We start from the raw sequence: 22,717 nt of genomic DNA, 5'->3' as shown, positions 1-22,717 counted from the left end.
AAGTTTTAGCCAAAATTTTTCACTATAGTATCTTATGAAAAAGCCACAACGTTAAGGCAGACCACAATGACCAGATGGGAAAAAAAAAAAACTATTTGGGAGAATTATTTTGATGTTTAAAATAATGTTTTAAATATATTTTGATGTTCAAAATATAAAATATTTTGATGTTCAAAATATAAAATATTTTGATATTAAAAATAATATGCTAATTTGGGGGTATGACCTTATTCCATATACCAAGTTAACTGAGTACTAAATTATTGATTTTTAAAAAATAGCTGAATATGCCTATTTAAAATATATTCTGTTCTTTATAGCAGTGGTTTAAAATGCAAAGAAATCAAACCAAGAAAGAATAGTGCATAATGTCAAGCTCAGGGAAATGTATCTGAAATGGATAAACAAAGATACCACTAAGAGCAGAAAGTTATGACAGCTCAAAAACATGTTTTAACCCAAGGAATCCTAGTCATTTGAAGCATCTACTCTACTGCGCTCTCACCTGAACATACCTGAAAACCATTCATCACAAAAGAAAAGACAAATTGGTTATGAAACCCACAGGCTCCTATAGGATACACAGTGTTACAAATGCTTCTCCATCAATATATATGAGTGTGGAAGGTATTTAAAAATATGACAATATAGCCATCTAGGAAAAAGTGACAATACCATAATTTAGATGAAAGTGAGAAACTGACCTGATTGATGGAGTTGGCAGCACAGGATGCGAGGCCTGTCCCAACAGAAGTAAGCAGGAAACAGGGCCAGTCAAAAGGGCCCGGAGCCAATGCAAATCCAGCTGCAGTGGTACTTACAACTAGAGCTGCGATACAGAAACAGAGCAGACACACTGTTACCAACAAGAGTCTCAACTGTAAAGGCCAAAATGACAAAAAACAAGCCATCTTTCATATCAACTAATTGATTATATTAATAACACAAAGTACAGGCTGATCTTTGGCTTAAAAAAGATCCACATTTTTCTGATTATAAAAACTACATGTACTAATTATATAAAAATGTTAATTTTCTTTTAATTCCATACTCAAGAGAAAAAAAATAAGGTCAGTTTTCCAGATTCAATCATTCACTTATTCATTCAACAGACATTTACTGAATACCAAATTTGTAATCAGTATGCACTGTCAGTGATAAAGATGTATATGGTCTTATTCTTGCTCTTAGGTAATTTGAAAGGGAGATGGCAGATATACCTTAATAACTGTAACACAAGATAGCAAATAACAAGGATCCCAATTCTGTGACAAACTCCAGACAAGCCTAGGGGTGGTCTTGCCTATAAGAGATGATGGTCTCAGGGGTCAGAGAATGCGTAGTGGGAGATGATAATCCTACAAGCCACCAACAGGAACTAAGGGAAGAGGCGAGGTGCAGAAGCAAAGCCAGACATTTCAAGCATCCACCAAGGCTGCTCCTTTTTGGTAGGCCCTGGCGCTTCTTTCCTGGGGTTTACAGAAGCTGACAGGGCCAGAAAGTGTCCAAGAGTGGTGCTGATATGGAGCTGTAGAAATCTGCTGGAAAAAGGATCACCATTGGTGGACAAATCTAGGAAAGCTTCAAGAAGATGACATTTAAGTTGGATTTTCTGGAGGGGATGAAGAGAAAGGAAGAGAATGGTGGGGTGAGCAACATTACAGGTACATGGATAATTCCAAGAACAGGCACAAGGGAAGGGAAGACCAATGTCAAGAATCTAAAGTATGCCATCTTTAGATGGCATCTACCTAGATTCTCCAACCAAAAACCTAGGAAGCATATTTGATTATCTCCTTTGTCACTTGCTATATCCCATTCATTACAAAGTAGTGTCTGTTCTATCTCTACAGTATGTTTCAAACACATCACACCGCCAGCATTTAGTCCAACAGTTCTTAACCAGGGGTAGTTTTGCCCCCAGGGGACATTTAGCATTGTCTGGAAACATTTTTGATTGGAGGGGAGGGTGCTACTTATCTTCTAGTGGATAGAGGCTGAGGGTGCTTCTTAACATCCTATGGTGCATAGGATACCCCCCAATAACCAATAATTTTCTAGCCTAAAATGCCAGTAGTGCTGAGCTTGAGAAACCCTAACCTAGTCCAAGCAATTACCATAAGAGCTTTACCCCCTAACTGGTCTCCTTGTTTCCATCAAACTTCTCTTCAGAGTGATGTTTTTAAAATAAAAACAGATCAAATCACATCACTGCTTTGAACATTGAAAATTCTTTGATGCCATACCTGATATAAAATGTAAACTCTTTCTCTGCCAGTAAGTGCATCTCATACCTCTCTTTAGCTCATTCACTATTATCCATTCATGAGACTTCTTCTATCCTTTGAGCATTCCAAGCTCTTTCTTGTCCCTGGGGTCTTGTACTTTTGTTTCATCTGCCTCTGTCCATGGCTGGCTCCTTTTCATCCTTCAGATCCCATCTTAAATACTACTTGTTAAGGAGAACCTTTCTGATCACCTCATCTAATGTAAGTCTCCCCAGTTACTCCCTCGCTCCCATCCTCCTTTTATTTCCTTCATGACACTTACTACACTCTGACTCCTCACTGGAATATAAGCTCCCTGAAGGTAGGACCCCTGTCTGTGTAGTTCACTGCTATATTTGGGGGGCTATCACTATGCTAGGCATAGAGCAGTATTTACTGGAAAAACAGGTGGAAAGGTGGCAAATGTCAGATTGCAGAACAGCAAGCTGAAGGAGTTTGTAGTTTGATTGGTTGGCAGTGGAGAGTCACTGAAAGTCTAATGCAAGAAGGCAATCTATAAGTGGAAGTATCTGTGCACTATGACTTAAGAGAGGCAGAGAGTTTTATTGAGAAACATTTTAAGAGGCCATACCATTAATTCATTGTGAACAAGGGTTGTAAAAAGGGGATATTTTGATTAGAGAATTGTTAGGACCTGGTAACTGGGAGAGGTAGGAAGATAAAACAACAAAAAAGAATGAATGGAAAAGTGCACTTTACCATTTACCATGCACTTGGGTGACATGGAAAGGAATGATAACATTAATAGAAGTAAGGACATTAGGGAAAGAGGTGATGAAGCTAGCTGGCCTTAGGAACATGTGCTGTTTTGAGAAACTGTGGGACATCCAGGTAGAAATATAAAGAACGCAGATGAAATATGAAACTAAAGCTCAGGAGGGAGACTTGAGAGACTGGAGAGGCATGAAGCTCTGGAGTCGCCTAGAGGCCATGGCTGAGCCTGAGGGAATGGATGAGATCAAGGGGCAGCATGCACAACAACGCAGAGCAGTATGTGAAAAAGTCAGACCTTTACAGATGGAGGGAAGGAAAAGAATGAAAGACACAAAGAATATTTGGAGACATGCATCAAGACAATAAGGTGGCATGGGTGTCCAGTAACCATGAGAGGGGCTACAGCAAGCAGGACAGGAAGGCACCACTATTGGCATCAGGAGGTACATGCTGGAGAAACTGGTAGTTCCTCCTAATAATCATGAATTGGCTGGTATGTTCTTCAATCTAGTCTTATCAGCAACTTCCAATAATCCTTTATAGTTGTACCATATGAACAAGCCCCTTCCCTAATATCTAGATGGGTCACAGATGTCTTGATATTGCTAAATCAAATAAATACTTTGGCTGGGATCGATGGTAGTTTGTAAGGTGCCTTAAGTATAACTATTTCAACTCAAAGTACCTAGAGCACAAGTATTTTGGCAAGGGGTCCTTCCTTTACCTCAGTTGTTCCCAAATACGGTGTGCATCTGAATCTCCTGGGGGAAGATTTACCTCCAGAAAACGAGAGATATGCACAGATATAAGTAGAGAGCAAGGTTCAGGAATGAGGGTGCAGGTTTGGATAAAGATTACAGGAAGATGAGCAGATTAGGAGCTGAAGGCTAACGAGAGGCTAATCAGAAGTCATGAAGACACACACATTCAGAAGAAAGGTAGCATGGCTGAGGTGGGGAGTCTAGGCCAGAAAGCATGTGTTGTCCCCTCTCACATCTCCTCTGTTTAGGGGTACAGCCTGTTCCGGCCTATATATCCTACTACAAGTCATAACACAACAAGTGCACACAAGGTACCTAACAGCAGCAAAGAATCACATGGAGCAGAGGGCAGCAATCAAAGGCAGAATACTCAATTTCAAAGTAAACATTCTGGAAAAAGTTTTAGCTATCTAATTCTGTTAACAACTTATGCCCAAAGGAAAATGCCATGGTGATTACAGACTCTGAAAACAGTAGTCGCAGGTACATTTTACCCTCGTGCCAACGGGGAACGAACAGTCTCTCCTGTCACAGGCCATTTAGTTTTACCTGCACACATTTAATGACCATCAAGAAAGGCACTATTTTTAAAGCAAACAACAAAGCTCCATTTAGAATACTCAAACAGCACCCATCTTTGAGGAAGCTTTTTCGTTCTTTATAGATATCACACCATAAATTGCAAAACCTCCTGGACAGGCCAATGTTAAAGAACAAGAGTCATCTTGTTTTGCAAGACTCAAGAGCTCTGCAGATGGGTTAGGCAACTCTTCACATATTGCACAGTGCATCGGTGACAACCAGGACTAGAAGCAAAATCCTTAACATCCAGGCTGCCTCTCATTTGTATCAGAATTCTACCACGCAGAAGAAAGGCTGATGGTATCAATGGGAGAATTTGAGGGAAAAAGAGACTGCAGAGGCTTCTCTCTTAAAATCAAACTAAGTAAACTGCTTCTCTCCATAGAGTAAATCAGCCAAAATAATTTGACTATATTTTAAGGCCTTGAACACAAAAGTAGAGTTGTTTACTACTCATAAACAACTGTAATAGTTAAAAGAAAATCTACTATAACATTCTCAATATATAGTTAGTAAAATCTAGAGCCACAAAAATAGAAGACTTCTGTATCCATGGGTTCCACATCTGTGGATTCAATCAACCTTGGATCAAAAATATTCAGAAAGAAAATAGTTACATCTGCAATGAGCACGTACAGACTTTTTTTTTCCTGTCATTATTCTGTAATCAATACAGTATGGCAATTATTTATACAGCATTTTCATTGCATTAGGTATCATTAAGTAAACTAGAGATGGGATACTAGAGCCAATCTTCCAGGGATACTCCAAGGGACGATGTATTATACTTTAGATATCTCTAAATATCCAGATCAACATTTTGTATTGTGCTTAACAAGTTTTTAAGTCAATTACCATCGTAATGGACAAGAAAGCCCCATAATCATTGAACTGTCGACAATAGAAATGTTCTAAAAAGAAAGTTCATTTTGTTTAAAATTTAAAAAGGGTATGTAGTTACACGAAAGGAAAACTGTTAATAAGAGGAGGAAGTATGTTGTTATTCTTTTTATTCACCCCAGAGCTTGATGGGGTGATAAAGCATAGAGAAAGTACATCAAATGTTTGACTGAATCTACTGATAAATTGAGAAGAGACAAAAAGTGATTTATAAAAAGCTAACAAAGGGAAAAGAACAGTGTTTTATAGTAAGACATAACAATGATGAAATTTACAAAATGGAAATACTATCTAATTTTAAAATGTACAAATTGTAAATGGTAATACATGCAAAAATAATAACAACTATTACTAAAGAGAAGGAAATTTGAATTTTGTAACATATTTCTAAAAAAAACCCAAAAGCTAACAAAGAATGTATTTATACTTATTTCATCAAAGCAATTAATTTGAAAAAGAAAGGCAGGGAGGACTGATAAATTGCACAAGTAAAATTGACCAAAGCGATTTTCTCATACAACACTGCCATAACTGTAATTAAACTTTTCATTGATTTCCTGGGGTTCATTACATGGAATCATTTTGTAATACCAAAATCTCATTAAAAGTGAATGCAATATATTCCCTCATTAATAACACCTGAAATTATATTTTATTTGGTAATCTCATATTCTGCCCTTTCACAAATAAACATAAAATCAATGTTGTCAATGAAGCATGACCCATCTAATATGGGCCCAGAGGCACTGCACTGCAGGCCCAGGAATGACTCTGGGAGCCCATGGAAGAGTAATATTCCCAAACCAACAGAGCTTGACTCATCCCCACTCCTGGGTGGAAAGCCAGGTAGAGAACCTCAAGCTTCTCCATGAAAAGAGATCCAGTAGCAGCCCTCACTAAAGATGGTCCTGCCTACTAGGTCCAATCTGTTGTCCAGGATTCATTTGCTCCAGATGCTCTCTTATCTGCCTCTGCCTTCTCCAGGAATAAGTTCCTACTATGTTTCCCAAAATTTAAAAAACAAAACAAAACAAAAACACATTTTTTTTGCCAGATGCCATGGCGCATGCTGGTAATCTCAACACTTTGGGAGGCTGAGGTAGGAGGATCCGTTGAAGTCAGGAGTTCAAGACCAGCCTAGACGACAATGTGAGACCCTGTTCTACAAAAACTAAATTAGCCCAGCTCAGTGGCATGTGCCTTTAGTCATAGCTACTTGAGAGACTGAGGTGGGAGGATGACTTGAGCCTGGGAGTTCAAGGCTGCAGTGAGGTATGATGGTGCCACTGCACTCCAGCCTGGGCAACAGAGCAAGCCCAGCTCAAAAAAAAGAAAAAAAAACCATACATTTAAAAAATTTGAAACAATCACAATGAGATATGCCCTGGGCTATGGTCTGAAAGTTGGTCCCCTCAGAAATTCATGCTGAAACTTAATCCCCAATGTGGCAGTACTGAGAAGTGGGGCCTATAAGAGGTGATTGGGTCATGGGGGCCCAGCCCTCATGAATGGATTAATGTATTAATGGGTTAATAGACTATCATAGGAGTGGGACTGGTGGCTTTATAAGAAGAGGAAGAGAGACCTGGGCTAGCACACTCAACCCTCTCACCATGCCATGCCTTGTGCTGCCTGGGACTCTACAGAGTCCTCACTGTCAAGAAGACCCTCACCAGAGGCGGCCCTGGACCTTGGACTTAGCCTCCATAACTGTAAGAAATAAATGCCTTTTCTTTATAAATTACCTAGTTCCATAAGCAACAGAAAACAGACTAAAACATCCTTGACTGGGTAGGAAGAAAGCAAACCTCCACAATGAGAACTGCTTATGAGGGCCATGTACTTACAAGGGCAAAGCAAGCACTACAGGCTGCTTCCAGGAGCTAAGAGCAGGCCATGCTGGCAGCTAGAAGGAGAACAGGGACTTCAGTCCTAGAGTTGCAAAGAAATGAATTCTGCCAACAACCAGTGAGCCTAGAAGAAGACCCTAAGCCCCAGACGAGAACAGTCTCAACCAACACCTTGAATTCAGCTCAGTTAGACCTTGAGCAGGGTGTCCAGCCACATCATGCCTGGACTTCTACCTGTTGAAACAGTGAAACGATAACTTTGTGTTGCTTTAAGCTGCTAAATTTGTGGTAATGTGCTTCACTGCAATAGAAAAGTAATATGTACTGTAATGAGGGTAACATTTAAAAAGGACTAGTCTACCAGCAACACAGAGGACTGATTGGAGTGGAGGAAAATTTACTCAGGGAACCACTTAAAGGTTACTGCAGGGCACTAGGTGGGAGGCGATGAGGGCCTGGGTAGGATGGCAACAGTGCAAACAGAGTTCGCTGTAAGTATTTTGAAGGTGGTGACAAAGGGCTTCATTACTTTTAAGCAGTTACTACAAAGGAGCTAAACATAATTCAGTACTTCAAATAATCAAATCCAAAAAGGCCAAAGACGATTTAGGGTCAACTAGTCTAATTTCTCTCCTAATGTAAATCCCTTCTCCAACATCTCAGTGTATAGTCTCTCCAAATCTGGTGACAGGAAATCATTTCTCCTTGGGAAACCCCTTCTGCTACAGAAGAGCTCTAGCTGTTCGACAGTTCCTTCTCCAATGAAGTCAGAATCAACTTCCGTGAAATACTTACTTAAGATGCAATTTCTGTGTTCTGGAGCAGCAGTGAATTAACTTTTTTTTTTCTTAGCACAACCCTTCAATCATGCAAATCCAACTATTACTACAGTTTCTGTCCCTCCAAGCTAAATGTCGCTAGTAACCAACCATACTTGACTTCCAGGCTCCTGTCCATGCCGAGGGCACCTTCTACAGACACAACAGTTTCTGACTATATCAAATGCACTGGGCACAGTGTCTGGTAAATAATAAGGGCTTAATAAGCAGTGCTCTTGGAAATTATTTAAATGTGGTTCATAAAATTATAGGTGAAATATTTCTCTGGCCACGACACTTGGATTTTACATTTCAAAGCAGTGCCTAAAAGAATTTAGAGAAACAACAAAACACTTCACACCACACTCTGTATGCTTCTGTACTATAATCTAAGTTATCTCTCTGTCTCCTCCAGGGGAGTAAACAGATAGCAACCCTTTAATAAATGTAGACTAAAAATAATAATGATAAAAACAAAACTTACATTTGCAAAGCACTTCAGTGTGCCAAAATGCTTTTACATTTATTAAAATCTCAAAAATACTGCATTTCAAAGAAAGGTGTGGATATTGCAGACACATGGTAAGAAAACAGGAGAACTTTCATTTATGTTTAACTTTTTAACTCTTTCTTTTTAAACCCACATTTTGCATATCTTAAAATGAATATATCAGTGTAAGAATACATGAATTTTATTTAGATATAACTATCCATTTATATATATTTATATATAATAGCATAAATATTATAAATATACATAAATACACTTAAAGTTCTTTTTACTGATAAAGTATAGGACTAATAAACTGGAGAAACTCGCTCTAAAATGAAAAGCAAAGCAAGCAATTGTAGGTACTAATGTCTGATTTTCTATATGGACAACCATGTGCAAATTACTGGTAGTAAAATCTACCAGGGTCTAATCCAGAGAATCATACGGTTTATGTCTAATATTTGGCTCTCTCCTTTTTTCAGAGGCAGGGTTTTGCTCTGTCACCTAGGCTGCAGTGCAGTGGCACAATCAGAGCTCACAGCAGCCTTCAACTCCTGGCCTCAAGTGATTCCTCCACCTCTGACTCTGCTTCCCAAAGCACTGGGATTACAGGCATGGGCCACCATGCTCAGCCAGAATATTCTTTAGTAAGTACTACAAAGACTCATTTTCAGAAAAAGAAAATTCCACTAACTGAAGGAATGAAGCACGTACAAACACACAATCACCTAGCTGATCACAAAAATCACAAACCAGGCAAGACTGGCTTCAACACTGTATCTCTGGCATAGGATCCATGATAACGCTTCTTCCTCTACAGATTTTAAGGGGGAATTGGAAGGAGTCACAGAGGGAGCCCCATACTGGGTGTGGGCAGAAGCAGCCCTGCCATGCATGCTGTCACTTCTGCAACAGAGGGGGCTTTATCTGTCACCCATAAATGGAGGCTTTTACAGGACTTGCAGTACAAATTTAGCCAGGCCCCTAGTTCCAACCTCACAGTATACTTTGCAGGGCAGCAGAGAACCACTTGAAATGTTTTGCCTTTTCCAATATGCAAGAGGTTTTCTTGAAGAAGCAACTTTATCAAGAATTTTTTTTTTTTTAATCCTTACTACTTTGGGAATATTGGTCTCTGATAATAAGCATAATGACTGTACTCAATTTTCTAAAATCATCAACTAAAAATAACTGTAAATATTACGTTAAAAAATGGGTCAGGTACATCTTCCTTTTCTTATTTCTCTGTCTCTTAATGACTCACTATTTTTTAGCACTGGCCACAAAAGAACTAAGAGAAAAAACAAAAGTCCAAAAAATCAAGTTGGATAACTATAAATTCTGATAAAAGATTTGGTAGCAACATTAAAGCCACTGGCTATATGAAACTCTGAGATTCTCTATAGATTTCAAATTACCCTTGTAATCTATTATATCTCATTATCCTTGATAGCAGATACTATGCAACATTGTAATCCAAGTCCCATAAACTTGTGACGTAATCTCTTTAAAGCTGTTTAATGTGGAAAGCTGACCAAGAGTAGGCAGTTAATGAATTTGTATGTGGTTTTGTTTATGTGTGCGTCCAAGCAATGGAATTAAGCTTTTGTTAGTAGATCTCAAAGTTCAAAATTGTATAACTTAATTCAGAGGAAGGAGTTAAGCTTTTGTTAGTAGATCTCAAAGGTCAAAATTGTATAATTTAACTCAGAGGAAGAAGTTACGTCTTTTTTGATTTTTAAATGAGAGTGTACTTTTTACTAAATAGCTGTACTTAATGATTTTCATCTCTTTTTCATTAGCACCTTAAGCTTTGAATAGTGGAATTTCTAACTTAAGTGAGTTTTTTAGGCTTCACAGCTTGGTAGCATTCTGTGAACCACATAATATAGTTGTCTTCTCAACAGACATATCAAAGAAGGTGGTAATTCTCATGCTTATTGTTAAGTTCAGATGAAAAGTCAATTGATATGAGACATGGTATTTTTTTCTCAGCCACGTTAAAAGATATCAATCAGGGGCCTAACTGATTACAAACTATAACCACTTCTGGTTAAAAGATAAGACTTTCAATACAGCTTTTTAACACCACAGCCACAAAGGTAAGAATTTATTAGGGCTTCCTGTTTTCCTTTCTTATTTTTCATACAATTAATGATGGAAGTTAGACTGAAAGTCCTAGAACCAAATTAAATCTCATACCTTCAAATTTACTAAGCAATACTGATACCAAAATGAAGCATTTAAGTATGGTCACCAAGGCTGTTCACCAGGAAGCATTTGGTTTACATTTACAGTTAGCATTCAGAAAAAGGAAAATGAAGTATCTATCAGGCTTGACAAATATATAAATAAAAGCGGTTTATATTAAGCTAATTTTGCAACACTGAGTGAGATCCTAAGCTTGTTCTTTCAATTACAGCTTTTCCTTGAACCAAAGAGCTTTTCTACCTTATCTCATCCTGTTTTTAGTTTGTCCTTCTCAATAAAGAAACTTAATTTACTTCATATACTCAATAACCAACAATTTATAACCTTTTTAATTAACTTAAAAAAACTTCCATAAAACTGGTGCCTATAAACTGATGAATACAACGGAAACTTTTAAGAAGCAGAAACATGTAGTTTCAAAACTGAGTTTGGCAAAAAGAAATTGTTAGTTGGACAGTGTTCACAAAAATAAAGCTTTATCTCAGTTTCATATCAAAATTACAACTGTGATTATCCAGAGAGCAGATATTGTACAAGATAAACATTTAAAATAAAGAATTAAGTCTCCATTTCAAGTATCGTTCCGATTTTGACGGTATTTAGTGTTTAGCTACCTGTGCTTATTTTGCAGAACACATATAACAAATCAGTAAAATGCCAAAATGCTTTTACATTTATTTAAATCTTGAAAATACTGCAGAAGAATCAACTTCCTTAGAATACCTACTTAGGATGCAATTTCTGTGCAATTACTCACTTGTGATTTACTTCTGGACCTAACTGCATACATATATATTAATGTATCATTGTTTTCTTTTCCTTTGGGAATTTTCATTTATTCCTATTGATTAGGCAAGAATGTTGGTTATGTCATTCTAAGCATTCAAAAGAGCTTTCTAGCAAGAATCTTTTAGCAATACTTTTGAGATGATCAACAACTAAAAGAATTCCCTTATTGGTGTTGCTGTTCCTTTAAGCAAAACTGAAAATCAATAGTTTGTCAAACTTAATAGCAATTCACTGATAACAGGACAAAGCAAAGTCTTTGCAGATCCCTCTGAGCTTCCACTGGTACAGTTTTCACGAATTTGATGAACTTTTAAGAGAAACACAGTGGAGCCATCTCCAATCCTCCACAATTATCCTGAATACAAAATCGCATAACAGACTAAAAACTTCAAGACACAATGACAGCAGTTGAAAGAGACACTGAAAAGCAGACCAAGTAACATAAATGCACAGCTGCCTAACAGTTTAGACACAATGCTTTTCAGTCATCACTAACCACTAAACTACTACAGTACAGTAAAATAATTATTTGTAATTAAAAGGCTAAGCTGTTCAAAATTCTACAAATGGTGGCAAGCTAGTTCGCTACACTTCTTTTCTCCATTGAGCTACTATTTTTTGAGCACCTATTATTTGCAAGGCACTGTGCTGGGCAATGGAAATGTAATGGTCAACAAGATAGATGTGGTCCCGGCCCTCTTGGGGCTTTCACTCTGATAAAGATTCAGAAAAGTCAACAGGCATTAATTATAACACAAGGTGACAGTGATTCAGCAGGTGAGGAACTCTGAACATAGAAGGACCTCCAAACCCAGAAGACTTCCCAAAAGTGATGTCAAAGTTGAAGACTGAAGGATAAAAAGGAGTTAACCTGGCAAACACGGAAGATGGTGAGGTATACACGTTTGAGACAGAGAGAACAGAAAGCACAAAATCCACAGGCTGAGAGAATGCTCCAAATAGTCACTCTCCATCTACAGATAAAATATCTAAGAGTAACTATGAACAAAAATGCATCTTTGCATCCTTGTAAAAGTTCACTGACATACAGCATTCTTGTTTTCATTCTTGTCAAGTTTACTATTCTTCCTTATTTAATATATTTTTTAAAGCTACTAGTAAATTTAAAACTTTATATACATTTTGGAAAGGTTTTCCAAAATAAACAGTTGAGCAAAAACTTTCTTAGTATAAGAGACAACCTTGTAACATTCTTTTAAAATTCATTTATCTTAAGAGTTTCATTCCTTAATCTTAATAAATAAGATGCTACAATGCTTTGCTTTGAAGTAAAAACCAAGCCCTTCATAAAACCCAAATGATTATGAAGCACCCAGACAAGTCTGACCGGCAGGTTGAGAGGCAATCATTTGCTTCCCTCGAGTGATTCAGATAACATTCTCTCCTCATAGTAGAGGGAGATCTGCTTGGACTTGCAGAATCTAAGAGGACCCCAGGTAGCAGGCTGAAAGTGCCATCCACCGAAGCGGACAAGGGGAGAACAGGCAGAGGAGAGAAAAAGCAAAAAAAGGTAAGATTTCAGATAAACTAGGTTAGCTGTAAGTTACAGGGCTCTCTCTTAATGGGAAATAAACATATTCTTGTGAGTAATGGGAAGCAAGGCAGTGTGCTGAGAGTAAAGAAGAGCTAGGAGAGAGAGTGTTGAATCAGTTCTACAGATTAGAAGAGTGTGTCTCAATGTATGTTATGGGGACCATTAAAATACACATTTCTAGACCCTACCCGAGACCCAGAGTGAAGGAATTTATGGAGGTGATGGCTAAACATTTGCATTATAACAAGCATCTCAGAAGGTATACGAAGTTTGAGAACTCCTAGAAATAGTGAAGTTTTCTAGGTTGATGGTAGAATCTTGGATAAAGAAGAAAACTGAGCAAGAAGGCAAAGCCTTCAACAACTGTTGGAATGCAACAAGAAGTGAGAGAGAGGAAAGCTTACGGTGTTCTTCAACTTCTTCAACATTCACTAACAGTTTTGCCACCTGGCTTGCTTTCTGGTTTAGCTGAAGTTCCAACATCCACCTACACTTTTTCATGAAGATGTACACTTGGGCTAGCTCTGTTGGACAGTCCAGTACTGACTACATACAACCCAACCCAAACCAGGAGTCTCCAAATGTGTATGTGATTATCAAGATGACAGGGAGAAACTGCTGTCAGATCAGTACACATCCACAACCACTAATGGAAAAGTAAATACCAAGCTGGCAAGTCAGTCTTCATTTAAATATACTGCATTTGAAGCACACATATGTGGTGGTAGTAACAGAGCAGACTAAAGAGTGGTATTTTATTTTTCGTTGGAAAAACTGGGTAGGGAAGAGGCAGACAGCTTCATGTCCTCCTCCAAGAACGGGATGTACTGCATAATGAGAGAGCCCAGTGAGGGCTATCAGGACAGAGAAGTTGGCTACTGTCAGAGTTGACTAGGCTGAATTTAAGATATCTGGGCTTTTAAAATGATAGATGTAAGAATTATGCCATACTTTAAAACCTCCCTTGCAGCTGGAGGTAGCCACGTTGCACACTCCTGGCCAATGAGACATAATAAGTTCCTATCAAGAACTTTCCCTCCCAAATTAAGAGGCAAAGTCTTATAAGGAGGTTTCTGCCTTTCCCCATTTCCTTCTCATTTCTTCTTTCTGCCAGAATACAATATGATGATGACGGTATGGAAGTCATCTCATGGTCCTGAGGACAAAAACCACAAGCTAATGATAACAGACAAACAAGGTACCAGGTATGTTGGCAACATCCTTAAGCACCAGCTCCAGACTCCTCACCTCAGAATCCTTGACACATGAAATAATAAACCCTTTACTTGTTTAAGTCATTGTTTTTCAAATTTTCACTTATGTGATGTTGAGCCGATTCTCAACTCAGTGTTTTTTCTTCCTCTTTAAAGGTCTCAATATATTTTGAGAGTGATTATCATTCTTACGAAATTTATCTTTACCTTCCCCTAGCATCTACCACAGCATCTTATACTTACAATCAGTTCAATTAAAATCAAATTGAACTTAAGGCAATTAAATCCCATCTTAACAAATAAATCATAAGAAAACAGAGTAGCCTAGCTAAATATATATATATTTTTGTCTAAATTGGAACATTGGCTAAAGCATTTGTAGAGCCCCAGCCCCACAGAAACCAACTGAAACAATGGAATAAAAATGAAAATTGAAGAAAAATCTGCAGCAGCAATAAATTAGGTAAAGACAGGATACTAAAAACCTCAAGAAGCATTTGTTAAATACAGCACAGATGAGACTAAATTGAAGACAGTTACTGAGGACTGGGTCACTACATTCATTATTTAAATAGCAAAAAAATACACTACATGAATAGCTACTAATAAGGAATGGATAAATATGGGAAATAAATATGGGAAATCAAGGCTATTCTAACCATACTCATTATTCCTTCCTGGTGAGGAGCAAGGACAGAAGCCAGGGTGAGCCATGGCCAGATGAGCCCACTCCCCAGAAAGTCCCTTTGTCACCACAGTGCAGGAGAGCTTAGAGGCAGCTATATCACAGCTAGAGGGACCAAAAGCGGTAGAGGGTCATGCCAAAATGAGAAAGCAGGCCCTCACCTTGACATGATTCTCACTGAGACAAGGCAGAACAATTTTCTGATGGCTTCACACAGTGTAGCAAGCCACCCATTGCCACCATACTTTGGCACACTGTGGTATTCTTCCAACTCAGCGGGCCACAGCACCAGAGAATAGGCTGGACACAGACATACCATATGTAGAGAGGAGAAGCAGACAACACTAAAAACCAGATTTGGGAAACAGGACATTGGCCCTGTGATTTCAGAAATATGGTTAAAAAAAAAACAACAAAAAACCTTTCGGAGAAAAAGTTCCCTCGTTTGTTGTGCCCTCCTCGCCTCCATCAGGCCACAGAGCTGCTAAACCAGTAAATGCAAACTGATAGCCTTGGTTCCTCTCACTTAAAATGAGAGCGAACTCCAACAAGTGAAACTGTTAGGTGACGAATAAAAATCCAACCCTGCATCCGTTCAATCAATACATAATGAGCGCTTACTATGTGCCAGGCACTGCTGTAGGTATAGAAGACAGAACAGTGCAAACAGACAAAATGCCCCACCCCATGGAACTTACATTCATTTGGGGTGTAACTACTGTCTGGATAGTGTTGTCTTCTTTCCGGAATGGAGAAAGATACAGAGAGGTAAAATGAATCAATATGCGACTCATTAAAGAAGACTCTACAGTATAAAAGAAAAAAAAGTAGCATGGAAGAATAAGAGGCTGAATATATTTTGAAAAAGATGTACCACAGACCCACTAGACTATAAACTCCTCCTGAAGAGTAAGACCTATGAGGACAGAGACTGTGTCAGCCACCTGCACCTTCTTCTGTCCACAACACTCAGAAGTGGATACTTGGAACATAATAGATGCTCAACAAACATCAGCTGAATGAACAGAAAAAGTAAATTTGTACACTCTAGGAAAAAGGAAACCCCATGAAACAAAGTAGGTTAAGAAAAGTAGTACAAGAAACAAAAACTGCCATAGCAGAATGTTAAAAAGTCATGAGATGTAATAAAAAGTAGATGGCACAAAATCAAGTCAGCACTCTACATAACACATTTCAGAAGACCCTTCAGAATGAAGTGGAAAATTATAATGAAGAAAGCAAGTAGAGAGAGTATCTCTATATATCTGTACTATAGAATACTATCGACCTCTAAAAAAAAAGGTAGATTTAATTGTATTGATGAGGAAGAATGAAGAAGATATACCAATTAGGGAAGAAAGCAAATAACTAAACAAAACATGTAATATAACCCCATTTTTATAAAACAAAATAGAAACTATCTATGCACTAATGTAATAATAACTAACCTTTCTTGAACATTTACTGAATATGGCAGTGAATCATTTGCTTACATTATTGCTTATAATTATCACAATAATCCTTTCTGGGAGGATCATCCCCATTTTACAGACAAGTAAACCAAGGCTTAGAGACTTGAAAAAAAATGTGCCTGTAATCACAAAGCCAATAAATTGTAGCTCAGGGATTCCAACCCAGCCAGTCTGACTCCAGAGGCTGTACTGCTAACATTAAAACACAGACTATGAACAGATAAAGGCTAAAAAACTGTATGCAAAAAGCCTGCTTATTGGCCGAGTGCGGTGACTCATGCCTGTAATCCCAGAACTTTGGGAGGCTGAGGCAGATGGATCACCTGAGGTCAGGAGTTCAAGACCAGCCTGGCTAACATGGTGAAACACTGACTCTACTAAAAATACAAAAATTAGCTGGGCGTGGTGGCAGGCACCTATAATCCTAGCTATTCAGGAGGCTGAGGCAAGAGAATGGCTTGAACCAGGGAGGCAGAGGTTGCAGTGAGCTGAGATCATGCCACTGCACTCCAGACTGGGTGACAAGAGCGAAACTTTTTCTCAAAAAAAATAAAAAGCCTGGTTATTGCATAGCCTGAAGGGACTTTCTGTATATTATGTGTTTGTGTTTTAAGAAACGTTACTTTCCAATTTTAAAAGTCACTAAAAACAGGTTAAACATGTTGATACACAAAAAGACATAAGCAGAATATTGATTTTTTTCAATCACAGAATGCATTTACACTATGATCGTATATTTGTTTATAAGGCAAAAATATATGAGATGCATAGAAAAAATTTCTGGAAGAGAATATACCAAAATATTCAAAATGGTTTTACCTTGAGATAGTGAAATTATAGAAGGATTTCAATCTTCTCTTTTTGCTTATCTGTATTTTCTATTTTTCCTAAAAATAAATACTAGTGATATAATTAAAAATAATACTGTAACATTCAGTAAGTATATCATTATTAAGGTACCTATTTAAAAAAATAAAGTAAAATTCAAGAAATCAAAGTAATTCACTCAATTCATATTGAGTGAATGCTAAAAACCCCTCAATACAAATATTTAATAAGTGAAGATTACAGTAAGTTACTTCTTAAACTATACAAGCGATCTAAAACAAACGTGTATCCTCTATTTCTACTTTTTTCTTTTAATAAAAAACAGCATTCTAGGCTCTAGGAGAAAAGAATTTACACATTTATAGACCATACTTCACATCAGTTCCATCAACAGCATAATCTATTGGTTCCAATAAATAATCTATTTCAGTGTTCTGGTCTCAAAAAACGTGTTGCAGCTTTTCAGCACAGATGTTACTCGGGAAAAAAGTTCTGCTTTTTACTGACCTATATTAAGTATAAAACTCAGTTGAGTCACCAAAGCCTCTTATGATCCTAATCCAAATAAAATTTCTTTACCCCAGTGTGGTCCATGCAATAAACTCCAAAAACATATTGTAAATAGCTCAGTTGGCAAGAGAAACTCAAGGGAGACACATTATTCCTTTTTTATAATCTAAATCTTACTTCCCTTCATTAAAAAAAAAAAAATTTTTTTAATGGCATTAGCACCAGCAAACATTTGGCTCATATCCTGGCCTAAACGCCAAGGCATCAGGCTGCTGCTACCCACTATCCCACAGATGAAATATAAGCATGAGCACTATCTGGCCCTTCACTTATTCTACAGTTAATTATCCTCCGTATATTACAGCTATAAACAAAAGGAGGCAAAGAAAGAAAGGCTAGTTCTATGAAAGTGATTGCTGACTCCCAGATATTTCTGTCTCGGCTATCATTAGCTATAAATGAATTGTGTGAGATGTTAAGAGTCCAAAAGAAATCAATTGACAGATATCAGGTATTTTCTTAAATAAAAATCCTGCTGACTCCAAGACACATGTGACTTCAAGTAATAAACTAAATAGAGAGGTAAAAAGTCAGATAAGAGGGTAGGGGTCACCCAAAGGGTGCTGCTTCTTTAAATGGAATAAGCAGAAGGAAATGACTTTAATTCAATTAGTTCATCCAGAAACCTGGGGCATGGAATATATAAAATAATACAAGAGAAACTTACTGCCCTGGGACCTTTCTATCTGTGTGTGTAGGTGAGGCTGCTCCCCTTTTCTGTGGTGCATCCGTCTTGCTTTGCATGCCTCTCTTGTGTGGTCCAGATTTTGCCCAGTCGGCTTTTCCTGCTGCCAGTGGTAGCGACCGGCTCCGCTGGCTCTCACTAGGTGAGTTCTCTCCACATCCAATCAGACCACTCGGTCTGGGACTAGTACTCGCTGCCTACCTAACACCTACTTTGCTTTCTTGAAGTGTGGTCTAGGACCACCTGCATCAGAATCATCTGGTGTCCTCGTCAAACATGCAGATCTCTGAGTCCTGTCCCAGCCCTAACGGAATCTGAATCACTGGAAACAGTGGCCAGGAATCACTGTTTTAACAGGCACACCATGACGGCACATTACCATGCTGACATTTGGAAGCCAATGAGTTCATGCACACTATACATCACAGTATGCACTATTAAATAATTAATTAGTTAATTTCTTGAGATTTCAGACACTATGTTTTAGATATCAAACCCTGCATCTGGAATGAAAATTCAGATATATAACCATATAAGCTACATAAAGGGAGAAATAATACAATAGCCAGTATGAAGGAATGGAAGATGTGGCCAAGAAAACAGTTGATCTTAAACTAGTTATCCTATTTTCCTGTGTTCCTAATGAAACAAGCATAATAATAAACTTAAAATTATTTTAAAATGAATTATTTAAAGCAGCTCATTTAAGAGTCTAAGAAGACACAGCAATCACTATTCTCTGATTTAGTAACCAGTCAACACTGACTTCCTAACTGGCAAATAAAATAACTCTCACCAGCCAGGCTTCTCAGGAGACCTCCAGCATTTGACATCTAGTCTAGATCACTTCCCTTTATGAACAGGTTCTATTCTTTTGGCTTCTGTGACAGGGTCTTTTCCAGTCTTCCTCCCTCTGACCATTTATTTCCTTGCCGGGTCCATTATATACCTTACCCAATCCTTAAAAGGGGATATACCCCAAAGTTCTGGTGACCATCAGCATGATCACTCTACACACTGATCCTTGGTAACATCATTTACTACCGTGACCTCACTGCCAGCTCCATGCTGAAGACCCCTGGTTCTTCCAGCCTAACGTTCTCTCTGAGCTCTTGCCTTTCACAGCCCCCTGCCCCACTGGGCCTCTCCACCTGGATATGCCAGTAGCAACTCAAATTCCACTTGTCCAAAATTGAACTCATCATGTTTTCTTTAAACCTTTTCTTTCTTCCATATTTACACTCTTAAGTCTCAACACCACCATTCATCTAGTTTTTCATTCCAGAAGCCCATAATTGTGTCTAGAGCAGGGGCAGCAAATCCAAATGCCAGTGGGGGCAGCCAGGTATTAAATTCATTTTTTAAGAAATATGTGTATAGCTTTTGACATGTACTAGGCACTTGTACGTCATTTGCAAATGTTAACTCACTTATTACTCAGAACAACCCTATGAAGGAAGTACTATTATTATCCCTAGTTTACAGATGGGTAAACTGAGGCCAGTGAAATTATAAAACTTGCACAAGGTCAGTCAGCTAGCCAAAGCCAGGATTTGAATGCAGGGAATGTGACTCTAGAATCTGACTCTCAGAGAACAGGATAGAGCCTAGAATAACAAATGACAAAAGGGCCCACAGAGCTGGAAAATACCTGCCTCACCTCAAGGTATTCAAACTCTCTGCAGCTCCGCGCCCTCAGCTCTTATTTTATGTCTCCTTAGCAATCCACTTCATCTAGCTAAGGTCCTACCCATTCGATTTCCTCAATGTTTCTCTCTATATGTCTATCTCTCTTTCTCTCTCTCTCCCTTGTTCTCTTTCCCCACCACAGGCTCAGTTCAGGCCCAAGTCGTTTCTCAGTTGACCACCACTATTTGTCTGCCATCATTCTTGCCTCTCACTAGTCTGTGCTCTCCGACAGAAGGTCAGCAAACTTTTTCTGTAAACGCCAGACAGTAAACATTTCAGGCTTCCCAGGCCACAAGGTTTCTGTTGCAATTAACTCTGTCACTGCGGCATGATAATATGCTCAGAACAAGTGGGCGTGGTTGTGTTCCAATAAAACTTCATTTACAAAAACAGGTGATCCTTGCTCTATAGTACTACCACAGCAGTTTTCTTAATCAAGCCTATTCCTTCCACTGAAATATAATCCAGATGGTTTCAAAGCATTAGAGAATATGCAAAAATATAAAAGCATCAGAAGAAAACATGAGTGAATGTTTTTGTAACCACAGGGTGATGAAACCTTTCTAGGCATGAAAAAAACAAATACATAAAAGTCAAAAATCCCCATGGGGCAAAACAAAACAAAACAAAACAACAAAATACCACAAAAAAAGAAAAGGACAAAATGAGAAAAAATATTTGTAAAGAATATGATGTATAAAATGCTAATTTTCTTTATTTACAAAGAATTCTAAAAAGTCACTAAGGAATGACCAAGGATATAAGAGCTAAATAACAGAAGAAAAAACACAAATGACCAAAATAGAAAAAAGATGCTAAACCTTACCAAAATGTAAATAATGAAAACTCACACAAAATCTTTTTCAATTATCAAATTGGCAAAACTGGTAAAGACTGCTTATGTAGGAGTGGACTCTACAGAGAAAGTCTAATTCCCAAATGCTGGCCGGGTGCGGTGGCTCACGCCTGTAATCCCAGCACTTTGGGAGGCCAAGGTGGGCGGATCACGAGGTCAGGAGATCGAGACCATCCTGGCTAACGTGGTGAAACCCCGTCTCTACTAAAAATACAAAAAATTAGCTGGGCGTGCTGGCAGGTACCTGTGGTCCCAGCTACTCAGAAGGCTGAGGCAGGAGAATGACGTGAACCTGGGAGGTGGAGCTTGCAGTGAGCTGAGATCTCGCCACTGGACTCCAGCCTGGGCAACAGAGTGAGACTCCATCTCAAAAAAAATGAAAGTCGAATTCCCAAATGCTGTTGAGGGGAAGGGTAAATTATACTATCTTTTCAGAAACAAATTTGTTGTTCCATCAAAGATTTAAATGTTTAAAGCTAGCTATTACATTTCTAAGTACTGATCCTAAAGGCAGACTCACATGAGTATACAAAGACATATACATAAAAGTTAATAACAGAGTTGCTTTTAATAGTAAAAAATCTGGAAATATCACAAATGTTTACCTGCAGAAGACTAGTTAATAATGGCAGATCCATACAATGGAATAATATGCAGTGAATATGGTCAGTGAAAACTATACTGTCATAAGAAAATGGCAAGTTGCAAAACTGTGTGTGTGTGTATACATACATACATATATACATACATATATATACATAAAATGATCCTATTTTTGTTGAAGAAAATGTACAACGATAGCTCTATCTGCATATGTGTCTATATAGAGAAGGCAACATTTCACACAGGCGTTTTTATCTAGAATGGTGGGAAAGGATACTTTCTTAGTTTAAAATATATGCTTCTGTATTATTTGAATTCTTTTTTATAATAAGCCTATACTAATTTAATAGAAATTTTAAAATACTTAAAAGGTAAATAAGACAAAACACAAAGTGATCATATCCCTCCAAAGAAGCTTCCAGGACTTTCCATGGCTATGATCTAACTCTTTAGCCTGATACACATGCCAATATGACAACATGACCGCTGCCTAACTCTTCAATCTTAATAAGCACCTCTCCTATATGATACTCAGGTCATATTACTGCTACTCATAGTCACAATGTAGCTTTTGGAATGTGCCAGGATAACTGAGACTCCTTTGCTTTTGCAAAGACTCTTCCCTCTACTTAAAATTCTCCTTCTCATCTTCCCTGCTGAGTAAATATTCATTCACTTCAAGCCCCTCCACAGGCAAAAACAAACTTAGGGGAAATATAACACACATTAAGCAGACAATCAAATGTTTACCTATACTTATTTGGAAACTTGCAGTGTCTCCCATGTGTCAAGCATGCTGTTGGATGCTTTACATGCATTAATTATTTGATTTAATTCTTAATCTATTATTATTCCTACTTTACAGATGTGGAAATTATCTCAATAAAGTTAAGGAACTGCCCAAAGTCCCACTGGCTAGTAAATGTCAGAGCCAAGATCTGAACTCAAGTGTGCTTGACTTCAAAGCTATATTCCAAGTTTTGAAAAGGGAGACTGGGGCCAAGAACAGGATTAACAGAGGCCTTGAAAGGATCTGACTGGATATAAGACAGGCAGGCCAGTTTCCCAAGGAGGCAGGGGGGACAAGTATGGTGGGGTGGAAGGACTGGCCTAAATGGTAGGGTAGAGGGACAGGGAAAGGGAAAATAGGTTGA

The 22,717-nt window shown here is 38.1% G+C and overlaps 1 protein-coding gene across 2 annotated transcripts in view; it reads right to left on the bottom strand.

The window, feature by feature from the left end:
* LOC116458532 (protoheme IX farnesyltransferase, mitochondrial) overlaps window positions 1-22,717 on the bottom strand; it is a 142,225-nt gene that overhangs the window by 110,115 nt on the left and 9,393 nt on the right. For both annotated transcript variants that reach the window (XM_032138270.2, XM_058431513.1), the window contains exon 4: window positions 705-829. In XM_032138270.2, the coding sequence (XP_031994161.1) occupies window positions 705-829 (125 nt within the window). The remainder of the gene's footprint in view (window positions 1-704; window positions 830-22,717) is intronic.

The sequence above is a fragment of the Hylobates moloch genome, unplaced genomic scaffold (genome assembly GCF_009828535.3).
Source record: "Hylobates moloch isolate HMO894 unplaced genomic scaffold, HMol_V3 SCAFFOLD_19, whole genome shotgun sequence".
Classification (NCBI taxonomy): Eukaryota; Metazoa; Chordata; class Mammalia; order Primates; family Hylobatidae; genus Hylobates; species Hylobates moloch.
Note: the sequence above shows the minus strand (reverse complement) of the source record. Positions and strands in the feature narration are given on the sequence as shown.